General features: G+C 39.2%; 1 protein-coding gene and 1 long non-coding RNA gene across 5 annotated transcripts in view; one reads left to right on the top strand and one right to left on the bottom strand.

Annotated features, from left to right (window-relative positions):
* The window catches only part of sntg1 (syntrophin, gamma 1), a 66,768-nt gene that overhangs the window by 11,581 nt on the left and 40,421 nt on the right, over positions 1 to 14,766 (bottom strand). For all 3 annotated transcript variants that reach the window (XM_034234575.1, XM_034234576.1, XM_034234574.1), the window contains 11 exons: positions 10,554 to 10,789; positions 9,868 to 9,917; positions 8,022 to 8,156; positions 6,626 to 6,682; positions 6,378 to 6,435; positions 6,248 to 6,291; positions 5,808 to 5,849; positions 5,448 to 5,550; positions 4,754 to 4,836; positions 4,372 to 4,502; positions 2,656 to 2,785 (listed from right to left, as the gene is read on the bottom strand). In XM_034234575.1, the coding sequence (XP_034090466.1) occupies positions 2,656 to 2,785; positions 4,372 to 4,502; positions 4,754 to 4,836; positions 5,448 to 5,550; positions 5,808 to 5,849; positions 6,248 to 6,291; positions 6,378 to 6,435; positions 6,626 to 6,682; positions 8,022 to 8,156; positions 9,868 to 9,894 (810 nt within the window). In that variant the 5' untranslated portion in view covers positions 9,895 to 9,917; positions 10,554 to 10,789. The remainder of the gene's footprint in view (positions 1 to 2,655; positions 2,786 to 4,371; positions 4,503 to 4,753; positions 4,837 to 5,447; positions 5,551 to 5,807; positions 5,850 to 6,247; positions 6,292 to 6,377; positions 6,436 to 6,625; positions 6,683 to 8,021; positions 8,157 to 9,867; positions 9,918 to 10,553; positions 10,790 to 14,766) is intronic.
* Positions 9,715 to 13,013, top strand: LOC117558393. 2 transcript variants are annotated; one of them, XR_004570829.1, is made up of 3 exons: positions 9,715 to 9,984; positions 11,950 to 12,080; positions 12,474 to 13,013. It is a non-coding gene; the product is annotated as an uncharacterized LOC117558393 (long non-coding RNA). The 2 variants fall into 2 exon arrangements; XR_004570828.1 differs by having other exon boundaries at positions 12,192 to 13,013.

The following is a 14,766-nucleotide window of genomic DNA, read 5'->3' as shown; positions in this document are numbered from 1 at the left end:
GCTGCAAAACGACATGAAATGTGTGCCTATGCAGGGCTGACATTAGCAGGAAATGCAAAATCCAAAACATCAAATGCAAAGGATGCAGGACAACATTAAATACAGGTGGCAATAACCAGCACACTTCCATTGAAAAGACCCAAGTAGTTGAACAATAAAATGATAGAAAACAAGGGTAATGATGATTGACATCCCTGATGGTTCAGCCATATGTTATTTCCCCCCCATCCATCTAGTTTGCTAGTTCACCCTCCATTGTTGAGGTCATCGTGGCAGTGAGCGATTAGGGTTATGTTAACGTCCCTCACTTCGTCCACTCCAATTAACCAAGCCTCCATTATTCCCCAAGACACACACACACACACACACACACACACACACCACACACACACACACACACACACACACACACACACACACACACACACACACACACACACACACACACACACACACACACACACACACACACACACACACACACACACACACACACACACACACACACACACACACACACACACACACACACACACACACACACACACACACACACACGCGCACACACACACGCGCACACACACACACACACACACACACACGATAATTACTAATCCCCATTCATCACTGGTGCTCACTCCATGTTGTGTTCATATCTTGTGGAGAGCCACAGTCTGGTTGCATATTTGTAGATGGTGGCTGAACAATACCTCTAGAGATTTAACTTTAAAGGGATAGTGGAAATGGAACCTGAAATAGTTTCGTTTTAACTTATATACAAGCATAATTACGTACCAAAACAATCACACCTGATTAAAAAAATATAATAATTGCCTTACGCATGTTAGAAGCACTTTATTGCAGCTTCCCCGAAGTTTTTTAGAAACGAAATGTTCGACTCAGCCAAACCGGAAGTGACGAAAACTTAGGAAGACGATACGATAACAAACCATGGCGTCTATGCAGAATGAACGTGGAAGGGCAAATATACCAGACAAAGAAGAAGGATTGTACGAGGTATCCAGTGATGATAGCGAGTCAGAAACATCCTCTCGGCTTTCCTACGAAAATGTCGTTTTAGGAACTGAATCTGAATCCGGTTCAGTAAGCGACGATGGTGACAATATTGAGCCAGACGATGGACCATTACGTCCTTATTTGTTCGAGCCCGAGCCCGAGGTGATGGTTCACGGCATGGGCAATGGCGAGGATGACCAGGAGCCAGATGATGCACCCCTACGCACAAATAATCTTGACTGGTAGGTCCCTAAGCATAGCTCACGCATCTTAAGATCACCTGTAGCCTTTACAAATATTAATCATTGTTAACCAGTTAAGCCCGAAGGTCCCCCCAGTGGACCCCTCCCACAGTTTTTTTTCTCTCACATGTCTCAGGGCTTCTTAACATTTATGAAACTATTAATGTTTCATACCCTTTTAAAGGTAAGAAACTCCGCTAACTGACAATAAGAACAATTGTTAGCTAGAAAAAACACAAGAGTAATACCAAGCCTTTGAATTAGCATTGAGCGAAACAATGCTAACTAATGCTAACGCTTTTTTACACACAATACACGGTAGAAATGCCCTTATTACTATCTTAACTGCACAAACAAGATATACGATTTAAAGCTGAGACTCCACAGGTGTAATGTCATCACTGTAAGACCTCGAATTCCTGGAGCTATCAGCCAGAAAAGAGAAAGTAAACAACATCCGGTTCCAAAAATATTACAATAATTACGTCTTACCTTTTTTGATTTGTGATCAAAAGTTGTGTTCAACGGAATAAAAACGCATCTCAAGGTTAATCCAATGTCGTTGTGTCACGTAGAATTATTACGATACGCCATTCTCTGCATTTGCTGTCGCACTACAGCCATACAAAACACATCTATTCACCATAATAAAGGTCGGCTATTCACATGCAAATGCTATTGAATGTCCGCCATTGTTTGTGCCCGTCTTCCTATGCTCTCGTCATCACCCGAAGATTCCCGACGATTCCCGAAGTATTTCGTTTCATTGAGAGGGCGCAGTAAAATTGAAAATAAAATGAAACTAGGCGCATGAAATTAAAAAAAATTGTTTATTATGCTTATTTTTAATAAAAATACATAAGTTAAACCCAAAATTCGCGGATTTCCACTATCCCTTTAACTTTGCTACATGGTAACAGACCTAAATATGCTGATTGGTTTGTCAAAGTTAGATTCTTATGAGCCACCATGACCATTTGTCACCCTGCTGAGCGTCATCTGGAAACGCACTTTATTTATAGAGCTAGAAAAAGATGCTCACAACACGAGAAACAATACAATATTGTTCTTTCTTTTTGTTTGGCTGCCTCATGCAGTAATTATTGTTCAACGTATAATGTTGAATTATAGATAATAAGAGCATGGGTTTGGCTGAAGGGACTTTGTTGGCAGTTATTGTGACCTAAGGCTCTAGGATATAAGTGAGTACTTACTGGAAGTGTGGAAAGACATTAGTACGGGTCTACGTTGTGCGGTGACATTTGCAAAGGGACTGTTAAGACGATCCACAAATTGAAAAGGCTTTTGCATTAACTCCCAACCCAACACCTTATTGGTTTACACAGGGGACAGCGAGAGGCGGCAGAGCTAACAAGTGTTATTATTTCATACTCACATTGTGCTTGGTGAGATTGGAAATGTTGCTTGCTATTGCCTGAAGCCAGTCCAAGCAGTCTTCGGCAGTGTGGAACTGAACAACACCACTGCAAACTCCATCCACAGCTACGACCTGGAAAGCATTTTTCCTGAGAGAATTAAGAGAAAAACAAAATGATTACGGGGTGATTTGGTATTTTTCAGCCCATGAACCACCCACAACATACCAAATGTATACATTTTTTATTGTTTTTCGATGTTCAGGGAAGCCATTAGATTATTTTTATGTCAGCAGGGGATGAAAAGCAACTTGCAAAGACCAGAAGCTACCTTGCATTATGTATTTCCTCAACTTTGCTTTATTGTCGGGTGGTCAAAGTTATTTTTTCATTCCATTTCATCCCAGCATGCAGTCTCTTTGAAAATTCACTGCTGAAACTATTCCTTTGAACCTGCAATAGCCATTGACCATGTATAAGAAGTGGACTTATGGACGTCACCCATTGGTCTGTGTCTGCTTTGAAACCTTGAGTTTGGAGTTTTTACCCTCACCATGTCTGTTTTTTGACGTGATTGGGTGGAGCACCGTACAAAAGAACACTGAACAAGGACACCAAACATTACAATCAACTTTAATTTAGCGACCAGTCAATCATAGAAGCTACACAGCATACCCTGACTTATCGTCTGTATTCTTCTAAATGAGATCGTTATTTACAAAATTAACATTATGCTGTATTTCAGACGATTTGAATACAGCAATTGGTACCATACAATTGTCAGGATAATGTTTACTAAAATGATAAAACAAGTAAGAAATAGGCACATTTTCTCATACTCTATTAAACAATCCGACTTATTTTGGCAACCAGTGGAGTCTCCCCCTGCTGGCCGTCACAAAATAATCCTGAGGGAAATATCGGGCATTTTAGTATCTTAATGCCCCACTTACTTTGCAAGCTTACTGCTAAAACTGTTAAGGCCCACGGCTTGGCGCTAAGCAGGTAGTGTAAAGGTTTCCCGAAAGCCTTCTATTGCCTTTTGCTGCCTGATGTTGCAGAAAACAACATTATCAGAGCAGTGGGAGTGAACCAAAATAGTAATGTTGTGGACAGCTAAACAATGCCTTGAAACTAGAAATAAAGTGGAGATGCAATTCTTCAAAACACAACCACATAAAAGATTATTGGGCAAACAAAATGTTTCGTCTGACCTGGTTTAATTCTGATGTAATAAAATGAAGTGAAGTTGATCTTCATTCTGTCATGAAATGAAACTGAACCCATTGCCCACCACAATGCTAATCAATCTAAAAGCTTATGGTATCCTTTAGCAATTTTCAATTAATGGGCTAAAACATGCCAAACCACAAGTGGTCCATTAAGAGTCAATCCACAAGATTACTGTTTCTATCATCCACAGTGTGGCAAAATGAAAATGCATGTAATATTTGTTTTACTGTCAGCGTAATGTATTTTCCTTTAAGCATCCATTATTTAGTAGGTATGTCTTACCGCAGAACTATTTTGCCTATTTAATTGTGTCTAAAGGGATACACTAAGTAGGAGAACTGAATACATTTTTTCAGATGATAGGCTGCTCCATTTATAAAAAAACCTTTAAGCATTTTACAAAAGATCTCGGCACTAATTCCTGCAGAGCCTTACAGCGAGACACCAGCTCTGCAAGCGAGAACAGACACCAATGACCCTTCAACATGCAACCAGCAGCTCACCTGCAGACGTCAAAGCCCGGGTTGTACTGAGACAGGTGTGAGTGCAGCAGGGGGATGAGGCGCAGGTCCACCCATCTCTTCTCCCAGCGGAGTCCGGGGGACGTGGGCCAGGACGAGCAGGACAGCGTGTCCTGTAGGAAGTGTGAAACACAATTTGAAAAGGAGCTTTTCAATACATTCAACACATCGAGAGTCCTGCTGCTGTTGTTGCTGCTGCAGGTGCACAGGCAAGGCAGAGCGAGGAAAGCTGAATCACCCTCAAGAGATAAAGATAGAGCCTCAGCGTGCAGTGACAGTTACACGGAAACAACTTTCTGGCACTTCTGCATAGATGGACAGTAATAGAAACAGTCAGTCAAGAGATGGCTAATAAAAAAAGTACCGTGTTGTTAGGATGATAGTTTAAGTGCAGGCCGCTATCGCACAGAGGAGAGGAAGTCCCACTACTCTGGTCGCTGGGGATGCCTGAATGTACAGCAGGGACACACAAACAAACACAAAAGAAACATTGATAAATCAAAGACATCTAGAGTAACACATACATCTATTTCAAGGTTTCCAACTGCAGTGAATCACAGATAACCACAAAATTGGGTTGCTTTGTTCTCCTTCGTTGTGGGCTTCTGCTCGGTGCCAATTTGTATTCAGATGACTGGTTGGACGGCCAGTCAACCCGGCCTATACGCATATGAAAGGATTTTATGAAAGCTTTCATGTCTAAAGGCCGGGGCTGAAGCTTTCCCATGCAAGAGCAATCAATTGCACAACAATGAGCAACGTCAATTCTTTCAGTTTAGTCTTTAGAAATATTTTTGCGAAGATGTGTCCATTTCTCTCTTTTCCCCACCCTCTCTTTAGCAGAATGGCATTTTATTTAGTTGAAACTCCCAATTCTGTAATCGGGAAGCAACTATATTTAACATTTCTTCTTCTCGAAGTGGCTGTTCACCAGGACAACCAATCTTAGACTGAAATTAATACCAGCTATAAATACTCTTGGGTAATTATTTTGCACTCCGGTTATGGTGATTATAGGCCTATACTTTAATTACAGAGTGCGTGTAGAGGTTTCTTACATGTGCAATCCTCACACAGGGGTAGTTTGAGAAAGGCAGGAGTCTTCTTAAGAAAAGACACGGTTAGAGTCACTTCTTCCCCAGCATTTCTCAAAACCTGGACCTGAAAAAATCACAGGGATATTTGTATTGCAGGCTCAGTCATTTATGAGGATTTGTGAAGGCTTGCTGTGATGAACAATGGTGTGCTAACTTCTCACTAAGAATTGAGAGCCAAGATAACAGATCTACACATCTTTTGTAGGTTCATTTAATACAAAAACACTTGGCTTTACATGTCAAGAAGATACAAAAGTAAGACGAGATAAGCCGTTGAAAGCGCAGTGGAAGAAAAATATGACATATGAGATGACAGCTTACCACTTCCTCGTGGCGATAACTTCTAACGTTTATTCCATTTATCTGAAAACAACAATAACAGGGTTACCCGAAATAATACCGCTGGCATTGCATCACTCCAGCGCTAACTTCAAAATGATTAATGAGGCGAGCACAATAACTGTTAAGGCATATGCGCCGAAAACTGTAAACAAGAGAGTCACATTCACAGTTGCCATTAATACAGAGTGTTGAAGGCTGGCTTGTGAGTTTTCGCTCTGCATCAGATGAGCTGAGGGAGATGAGATGTGGGATTTATTTATTTATGTGCAGGAATACATGTAATAAATGAAGGACTTGAGGTGTGACATTTACCTATAGGCATGCAGTTCTGCGGAGTGGCACATGAATTATTAAAGAGACGGTGTGTGTTATTTTGCAGAGTAGGGTGATATGTGTAAACAAGAGCTTTGGCATTTTACCTGAAGGATGCCGTCACCGATGAAAAGCAGCCCAGAGAGTTCAGCTGGAAATAAAAAATCACCTTGGTGAGAACAAACTAGGGGAAGGAAATGAACAAGGTTGAAAAACTTTCTGTAAAACACAATGTACCTTTTTGTTCTTTTGATATTTTTGAAATCACAACAGGGATTTTATGCTCTGCTCCACCCTAAGGAGATAAGATTACATTACAAAAAGGGATCACAAACACAGAATGAGTTAAAGACACCCAGAGCAAAGTCCCTCAGCTAACGTTGTTATTGCAGTTTGACAAGAAAATGATCAATAAGCCTTGTTTAGACTTAATTTAAAGCATTCAGGAGGAGCAGCCCAATCAGCTGGGATCTAATCTAAATTACCTTGATGCTCAGGCCAAACCCTCCAATTGTCTGCCTCCTGATCGTTACAGTCCTCTCCTGGAAAAGATTCAGTTAAGAGACCAGAAATCAGTACAGACGGATGCTCAACCTGAGGGAGCTCTTACAACTAAACAAGAAGGAACGTTTGGTTTTATCAGAACTCAATTTCAATCAAAATAAATAAAATGGTGCAAGAGAAAACCAATACAAATATGTGATGCATCCTTATTTGCTTCTGTGAGGTAAAAAATAACAATTTACATACATTCATTATTAAAGGAGGATACCATTTAAGCGAGGTCGCGTTATTTTCTTTCACCTACTTGGCGAGAATTACATTAGAAGACAGCAGTGTCCTGTCTAAGCATTAAATATGAAACTGGAGCCATCAGCCGGATAGCTTACCTTAGCATACAGATTGAAAGAGAAGAGGAAACAGCTTGCTTGGCTATGACAAATAAAAAGGAAAATAAATCTGCCTACAAGCACCTCTGAAGCACTAATTAACACGCTTCAGTTTGGGTGCTGACGAAATAATATAATGTGTTAATGAGGAAGTTTAGAGGTGTTAGCATTACAACTCGGAAAAGACCAACAAATTAAGACCATTTTTAAGCTTGGATGTGACATTTGGCCTGGTTTCTGTCCAATTCTCTTTGGTCTTTCTTCTACTGAACCGTATGGATCTACGGATCTGCGTCAGATATATAGTTTGTCTCAAAGATAGTGGGTTTTTTTTGCATGGTTTTAAGGATGCAACATTTTTAATTGTGTCAGGTATTTTGGGTTTTACTTATTTTCTAGTCGTAGTAACTGTCTTTTGCTCTAGTATACAAATGTTGATTTAACATTGGGGACATTGATGCCTGACTGCCTTTCAACACTAACAGTATGGTGCAAACAGCATGACTTCAAGGCTGTCTTTTGAATGTAGAGGAGTGAATTGGTTCTCAGTTTTGAAAAGTCTACACTATTACTTCATTAACATGGTTTAAGGTTTTATTACCGTAGCATGTCTTTGCACTTTACGTCAATTAGTAATAATGTTTGAGAGGACACTTCATTTACCTTTAAAGATTTACCCAGCAACATGTAACTGAATGAATAATGCTTTCTCCAGAGAGGTAATAGTCTCAGGGAATGTATTCATGTGAAGGCAAGTGTGGCTTGAATATAATACACCATGATCCAGTAGGTTAATTACTATTTAATAGCTACATTGATGTATGAGGAATAGATTAAGTGATGTAGATTTGTCATAAAAGCAGTCATTCAGATTGTCTCTCAGTATCTGTGTGAGGTAACGCTCATGTATTGTACAGCAAATGTAACTCATTTCAATATATAAGCATATGAAGGTACAGTTAGTTATTATAATAAGGACAATGTTACTTACACTTGAATAAAAAGGCTCTCCCGACACACAGATGACATCTTGTTCTTGAATGGTCAGAATATCTTTGGCCAAGTGTAGTCTTATATTAAACGGCTCCTCATTACCTTCTTGCATCAAATAAATCCCATTCTTTTTCTGGGAAACAAAACAGTGAGAGACATCAAATCATTCATCATCCCTCCACGACTAAATTAACTGGCCATGAAATTAAATGTTGTTCCGAATACTCGCTGCAGGATCAACATGAAATCAGGATACAGGGTTTTGACGATGTTTGTCTCTTTCGTTTTTTTTACTGTTTTCCTTTTTAATGGTAATGCTGGAACAAATAACCATATTCAGCACTGAGTAATAAACACGCATTTAGAGAAAGGAAAAAAACACAAGACAACTTCTGATTTATGTTTCAAATAATGAGCAGACCCTCTGAGAAGCAGCTTTTCATGAGTCGTGTGCTTTGTGTACATACACAGAGGAAATGATATCCTCATTTGTTCTACATATAAGGCTGATGGCATATTAAGAACCTTTGAAATGAAGTGGCTGGAACCGAGCTCACCCTCCACATTTGAATTTCCCTTCTTCATACAAGCAAGTGTGAGGAGGACTGTGACTGTTTCCAATGATCCATTTAAATCATGCTAATCCGCATACATTTGCATTCTGCATATGCCTCCTCCTCCCAGGCTAATTGCAATGTCTGTCCTGTCCTTGACTTAAAAAGGTCTAAATGAAAGAAGCACCTTCACCTGACAAGACTGCTAATAGAAATAAGAGACACCAGTGTCAGCATCCCTGTCACCCGGGATACGGCGCTCATCACTTAACAAGAGAAGACGTTTGCACGGTCGCTATTCTTAGACGGAGTATCTCTGCAGGTCAAACTTGAATTAAAGCACGTTCACGGAGCATATTATCTTTCAACCGTAATGAGCAACGTGAAGAAATGAGCCTCGGCCTGCAGCTGCAGCGTGAGAAATGGAATGAGCGGTGAATTAATTCACATTGTTTGGAGTACAGTAATGTGTGTGTGAGAGTCATTATGGGAGCAAAATGAGGGCAGCGGTGCCATAACTGTATATTGCTGGGTCAGAAAGGGCTCACGTGATTCAGCGTTGTTTGACCTTTTGTCTCGCTTGTTTAGTACATAATTGACCTTATCTCTGATCCTATTGCATGATAATCTTTTACTCTCCCTTCCAATCATCCTTTCTATTATCATCTTAATTGTGGATCTGCTAGCTTGCACATGATTGTGTATTTCTTTCCTTAGAAAAAAAGTCCTTCGCTTAGGGTAATACAGCTACCCTGAAACACGAAACAAAACAAACATGGCAGATCATTTTTCATCATGAGAACACAAAACAGTTTCAGAACAAGCTCATGGAAACTGATGAGCAGCAACAACATCTTATGTATGTTGTCATATTTGTTATATACTTTGTCCTTTAACGGCAAGATATCTGGTATATATTTAATCTTTTATTTCTTGCCACATTTGTTGTTTCCGTCCTGACACTTTGGATTAAATTGACTATCTAAAAACCATGTTTTATCTTTGCATATTCATCATGAAGTGTGAACTTTTCTTCCGAAGACCGATTTGTCTGTGTTTTACTGTGATTTTTTTAAAACAATCTAAGTGTTTGTTATGTGATTTGGTTATTTGTGCAGATGTAACAATTTATGTATTCAAAGTACTCCTTTTAATACAGAAATTGTTACATCGGTGCTCTAGCCGCATGCTTTCAGAGATGTTGTCTCAGGCATTTGAAAATGCCAGAGCTGTTTCTATAATCATTGTCAATTAACTGTCAACATTTTCCTTTGATTGAATGCCACCAACCTCTTCATTTGAAGTCTTGAAATCCATGTGCTACTACGCAGTGAGGGATACTGCAATGGAGAAAAATAAGAGTGAGTTAGACTGTGACACGGCCAAAGACTCGCTGCAGCAAAAAAGGTACAGCCGATTTCATGTGGCATTATTTATTAGCAGGATGCTTATTGTCATCATCTGCCACAGAATGTGCAGATGTATGCCTTTTCAAATTGAACTTAACTGTATAGCAATCCTAGGGGGGAAACCGGGGACCATTAAACGTAATGAATAATTTATTAGAAAAGGTGAGATCCCAGGTATCCTATTAAATGATTTAATATCCAATCCAGCGCCTCCTGAAATGAACTGTGTGCCATATCTGATGCCTTGTCATAGAGATCATAAATCTGGACCACAGTAGGAGACAATAACACAGTAAATCCAACCACAACCTGAGTCTTATTGCTTTAGAAGAAAACACTGTCACTACCAATAAATGGCGCATTCTTTTTAAACTACCGGCTTGCTTTATGCAGACAGGCACACATGTATACAGAATAGAGGAAATGTTATGCGAGAGCCTCATTTACATAAACCGGTTCCACTCAGTTTTAATCAGACATGACTGACACTTCCCTCAACATCAACAAAAGCAGCGCAAAAATGGCTCCACTTGAATGATAGAACCTGCAGAGGGAGTCGAGACGTACCTCAGCAGAAAGGCCCCCAGCGCGTTGTACGGAAAGATCTAGCCATCAAGCGTCGAGCTGATCTCTGATCTGAGCCGAAGCAGAGGGTCTTCTCGAATCATGGCTGTCAGACCCGGCTGGTTGGAGATCAGCAGACACCGCTGCTGGCCGGCCGTGGGAGTGGACGAGCTGAAGAGCAGAATGAGGCGATGGCGTGGTGAGGTTTCACTCCTGGCAATCCCTGATGGGTGTCCAAGCTGCAGCAACAGGAGGAGGAAGCTGTTTTTAGGTTTCATTCTGATATTCAACCCATTTGCAAGAGAGGAGATACTGTTCGACACAAAAAAACAACAAATGTCTTCAAATCAAGCTCAAAATGAGAGCTGATTGTTGTTGTTTGAATGCTTATGACTGAAGCAATCTACAGTTATCAGCAACAAAGATGTCAGCGTTGTCAATAATACCACTGCAAGTTGAATCAGAAACACAGCTTTATTCCCAAATAAACAGCTAGTTAAAAAAGGGATTCAAAAGAAATCTGGAAACAGTGTACTTCATCATTCAGCTATGTTGAAGCATCCTCTCCAACACCTCACACGTACAAACTTGTGGGATTGTTTGCTTGAATGCCAAATGCAATTAAGTCATATTCTTCTATTTCTGTATGCCGAGTAAAAATTACTCTTTTAAAGTGTTTATTACATTCAAAAGCACCCCCTTGAGAAGTCGTCTTCATTAGCGAGCATTGTTGGCTCAAAGCCAGCTTCTTGTTGAGCGTTGCCACTATGATCATTGTGCTTTAGGAGTAAAAAAACGTATAAAAGTATATCCAATTCAAGCTTTATTTCATGCAATAATCATTGACTAGTACTACTGATTACAGTAACCGTAGTTTGTTGACGTTTCCATCAACTGCAAAAGCACAAGAAGTCTAACGATGAGCCAATTTATCGGTTCCGGACAGATCGATAATATTTATGATAATTGTCGTTTTACGGAGAAAAATGCCATAAATCAGTCCAGCTTCCTATTATAATCGGCTTTATTGTGTCTTATCTGATTTGCTATAATTAGGGTCAGAACTGTAGTTCAGACAAAACAAGCAAGCTGAAGACGTCACCTTGAGCTGTGAATAAATGTGATGGGTATTTCTTTAACAATTATCTGACATTTTATAGATTAAACCACTGACCAATCAATCAACTGATTCGCTAAGAGTTCTGCATGTAATGATCCATACTAAGATAGATGGCTTCTAGATAGTTTACTGACATTCCTATTAGGTTGTGTATTATTTATATGATCATGTATATGAAAAAGAATGAGCGATACTACTGAGAAAGCTATTATTGATATGCATTCAAAAATATATGTGGTGTGTTTCCATGTATTTTGTATCTATTTCTTTTTTTTCCAGGGATTTATGTTTGAAGTTTTATTGACTTAAGAAAATCCAATATGAAATACGGGATCACAGTTTTCTCCGCCTGCCGCCACACTCTCCACATCGAGCTGTCGGACCGGAGATGAGTCAGCTCTGTAATGGATGTAAGAGAAATCCTGACATCATTTGTGGAACTGCTTTTAAAAATGAATGTCTTCACGTGGTCAGCTGAAAAATGTGTCTGCCGCTGTGATATGAACACTTTGTCTTAGCAGGTGCCCTCCTGAACATCCTGCCAGGCGCCGCCACTTCCCCTTCTTATTTTTTATTGTGTGAGAATCCAGATTAAATTGGCCGAACCTTTTGTGATTTTCAAGTCGAGTCAGCGCAACTCCTTCCATAACCACGCCATCAGATACTTCCAATCCTGACAATTTGCAGAGCAATGTTTTTCAAATAAAGCTCTTGTGTTTGACACAATGGCAGGAAACAGAGAGAGAGAGGATCAGATTGCCTGGATGATGTGGAGATTGTAATGTAACATCTCCATCTCTTAGACCGGAGGACAGCTGCGGCCCGTTCAGGATGATGGATGATCGTCTGGGCGCAGGTGCAGCAGCTGCCTGCAGAGTGCTCCTGCAAATGTAGTTTTACTACACGAAAAATTGAGATGGGTTTCACTTACTGTACTGTTCACCTGTTCTACGACATGGAACATATGGTGCCAGGGAGTGCAGCGTTTTAATTTTGCGATGGATGATAGCAGATATTAGGTTACTTAAATGTTATGGTCTCCCCGAAAAGAGTCCTGCTCATAGTCAATAGCGTTTCACAGGACCTGTTCAGTTTATGTTAGAAAACCAGTGTAGTCGGATGTCTGTGCACACGTTCTTGTGTGTGGTCTGTATCTTTTAAACCTCTCTGTAAAAAACAAAGGTAAAGAATACTAATTATGATTACTTGTCTTTTTATTTATGTTGCTATCTTGAGAGGACGATCCAACATTTAAGTATTTTGTTTTATCCATTATGGCAATTTTTTAACTTCCAACAAATAAACTTCTGAAGGCAAACTTCTGGGTACTTTTTTGAAGATGTTTGGGCTTATTTTCTTGTATATTTTCAGCTTTGAAGACTTATCTACTATTTAAATAGATAAGAAATAAACAATTGCATTTCATCTGAATCTGATAGTGCTTAATTGTTTTGCATATGTTGTAAAGGTTAAAGAATTGATTTGGTTTGTTAATTTGCTGTGACAATATTATATAATAGTTTTTAATGTTGTTTGCTTCTTTTTAAATATCCATAGTTATATTCATGTAGGGGTTCAAATCCAGCCAGGGACCGTTTCTTGTGTATGATCCCCTCCATCCCTAAAAAATCTTCCAAAAAAAGAGTGTTGCTTGAATGTTGCTTTACATGTTGGTCTTCTTTGTGTTTCAAACTTGAGAGCTTAAGTGTTTGCTGTGTTTGCTTTAGGTACAGTAGGTGCATTGTAGAAATGTATTTAAATAGATTTTTTTAATTAAAGTGCAGGTGCAGTGATCTGTTGTCTCAGGGGGATACATATGGACTATAGATAAATGAGTGGCAAAAAAAATATTTTCTCAATTCAACACTCGGTGCAGCTAACAACTGCTTTCATCACTGATTAATGTGAGAATGATTTCCTATAATCGGTTGAGGGTTTGATCTACAACATGTCGGAAAATGGTGAAAAATGTTGATACTATATTCCCAGAGCCCGAGGTGACATGGACAGATTGCTTTTTTCATCTGACCAATACTTCAAAAATACACAAGTAACTGATATGGAAGAAAAGCAGGAAATATTTCATTTAAGAAGCTGAAAAAAGTGATTTTGGCAATTACAAACGCTCAAATGATAATAATAATGTTCATTATTTATTAATCCGTCTTTTATTTTCTAATCATCATTTGACATAAGATGTGAGGGATAAAAATGTCCATCAAAAGAGCCCAGTGATGCATCTTAAAATATCCTCTTATGTAAAGACAAACAGTCTTGAACCAAAGAAATGTTAAGATACATGAAAGTATAGCATGAAATCCTCCGATTTAAGTAACTGGACAGACCAAGTAATTCTTGTTGATTACATTTCGGTTGCTGTCCATTTCAGCTGTCCATGGTTTTAATTTGAAGAAGAGTGCTTAAAAGTAGTTTGGTTTGCAGGTTCCTATTCACCTGACAAATGAATAAACTAATTTTGTCAGTCCACTCCTGCTGTGCTCACCTCGTGTAAAGAGGCAGCTGTTTCAACAGTTTTGTATGTACAGTACAGAGCACATTATGTATTCAACAGGGGCCGTTTAGCATGCCGCTAGAGATGCTTCTTCTTCCTTCATCAGCTTGAGTTCAAGATGGATCATTAATGCAAGACAGAAAGAGTATCTCATAATGTTTTCAATTCTTCAAGTCAAGAACTGAGCACCAGCAAAAGCTAGATGAGGGGTTGCCAAAGCTTCACAGATGGTCGCGATGCTTCACGACTTAGAGGGGTTTAAGACAACTTTTCTGGGAAGAAAACTGAGGAAATTGGTTTTATTTATAGTTAAGATTACTATGTAAGATTATAAACTATTTAGTGCACAGTTAACATCTGAACATAACTTCTATATTCCCAAGCCTTTCCTCTCTGTTAAACAGTCTCTTCTGTCATTAGAAAAGTAAGCAGTTAAAACAACTATAGAACTAATTCAACAATGGCTAAGCATCAGGAAGAAGAACACACTCAAGTACTAATTATTATTAAAAATACAAAGAGAGAATTGCATTAAAAGTTCATAAAGTAAGATGAAAATTCATCCCTGATGCATTATTCACAGG

This window comes from Gymnodraco acuticeps, unplaced genomic scaffold (genome assembly GCF_902827175.1).
Source record: "Gymnodraco acuticeps unplaced genomic scaffold, fGymAcu1.1, whole genome shotgun sequence".
NCBI lineage: Eukaryota > Metazoa > Chordata > Actinopteri > Perciformes > Bathydraconidae > Gymnodraco > Gymnodraco acuticeps.
This window is presented reverse-complemented; position numbering and strand designations above follow the sequence as displayed.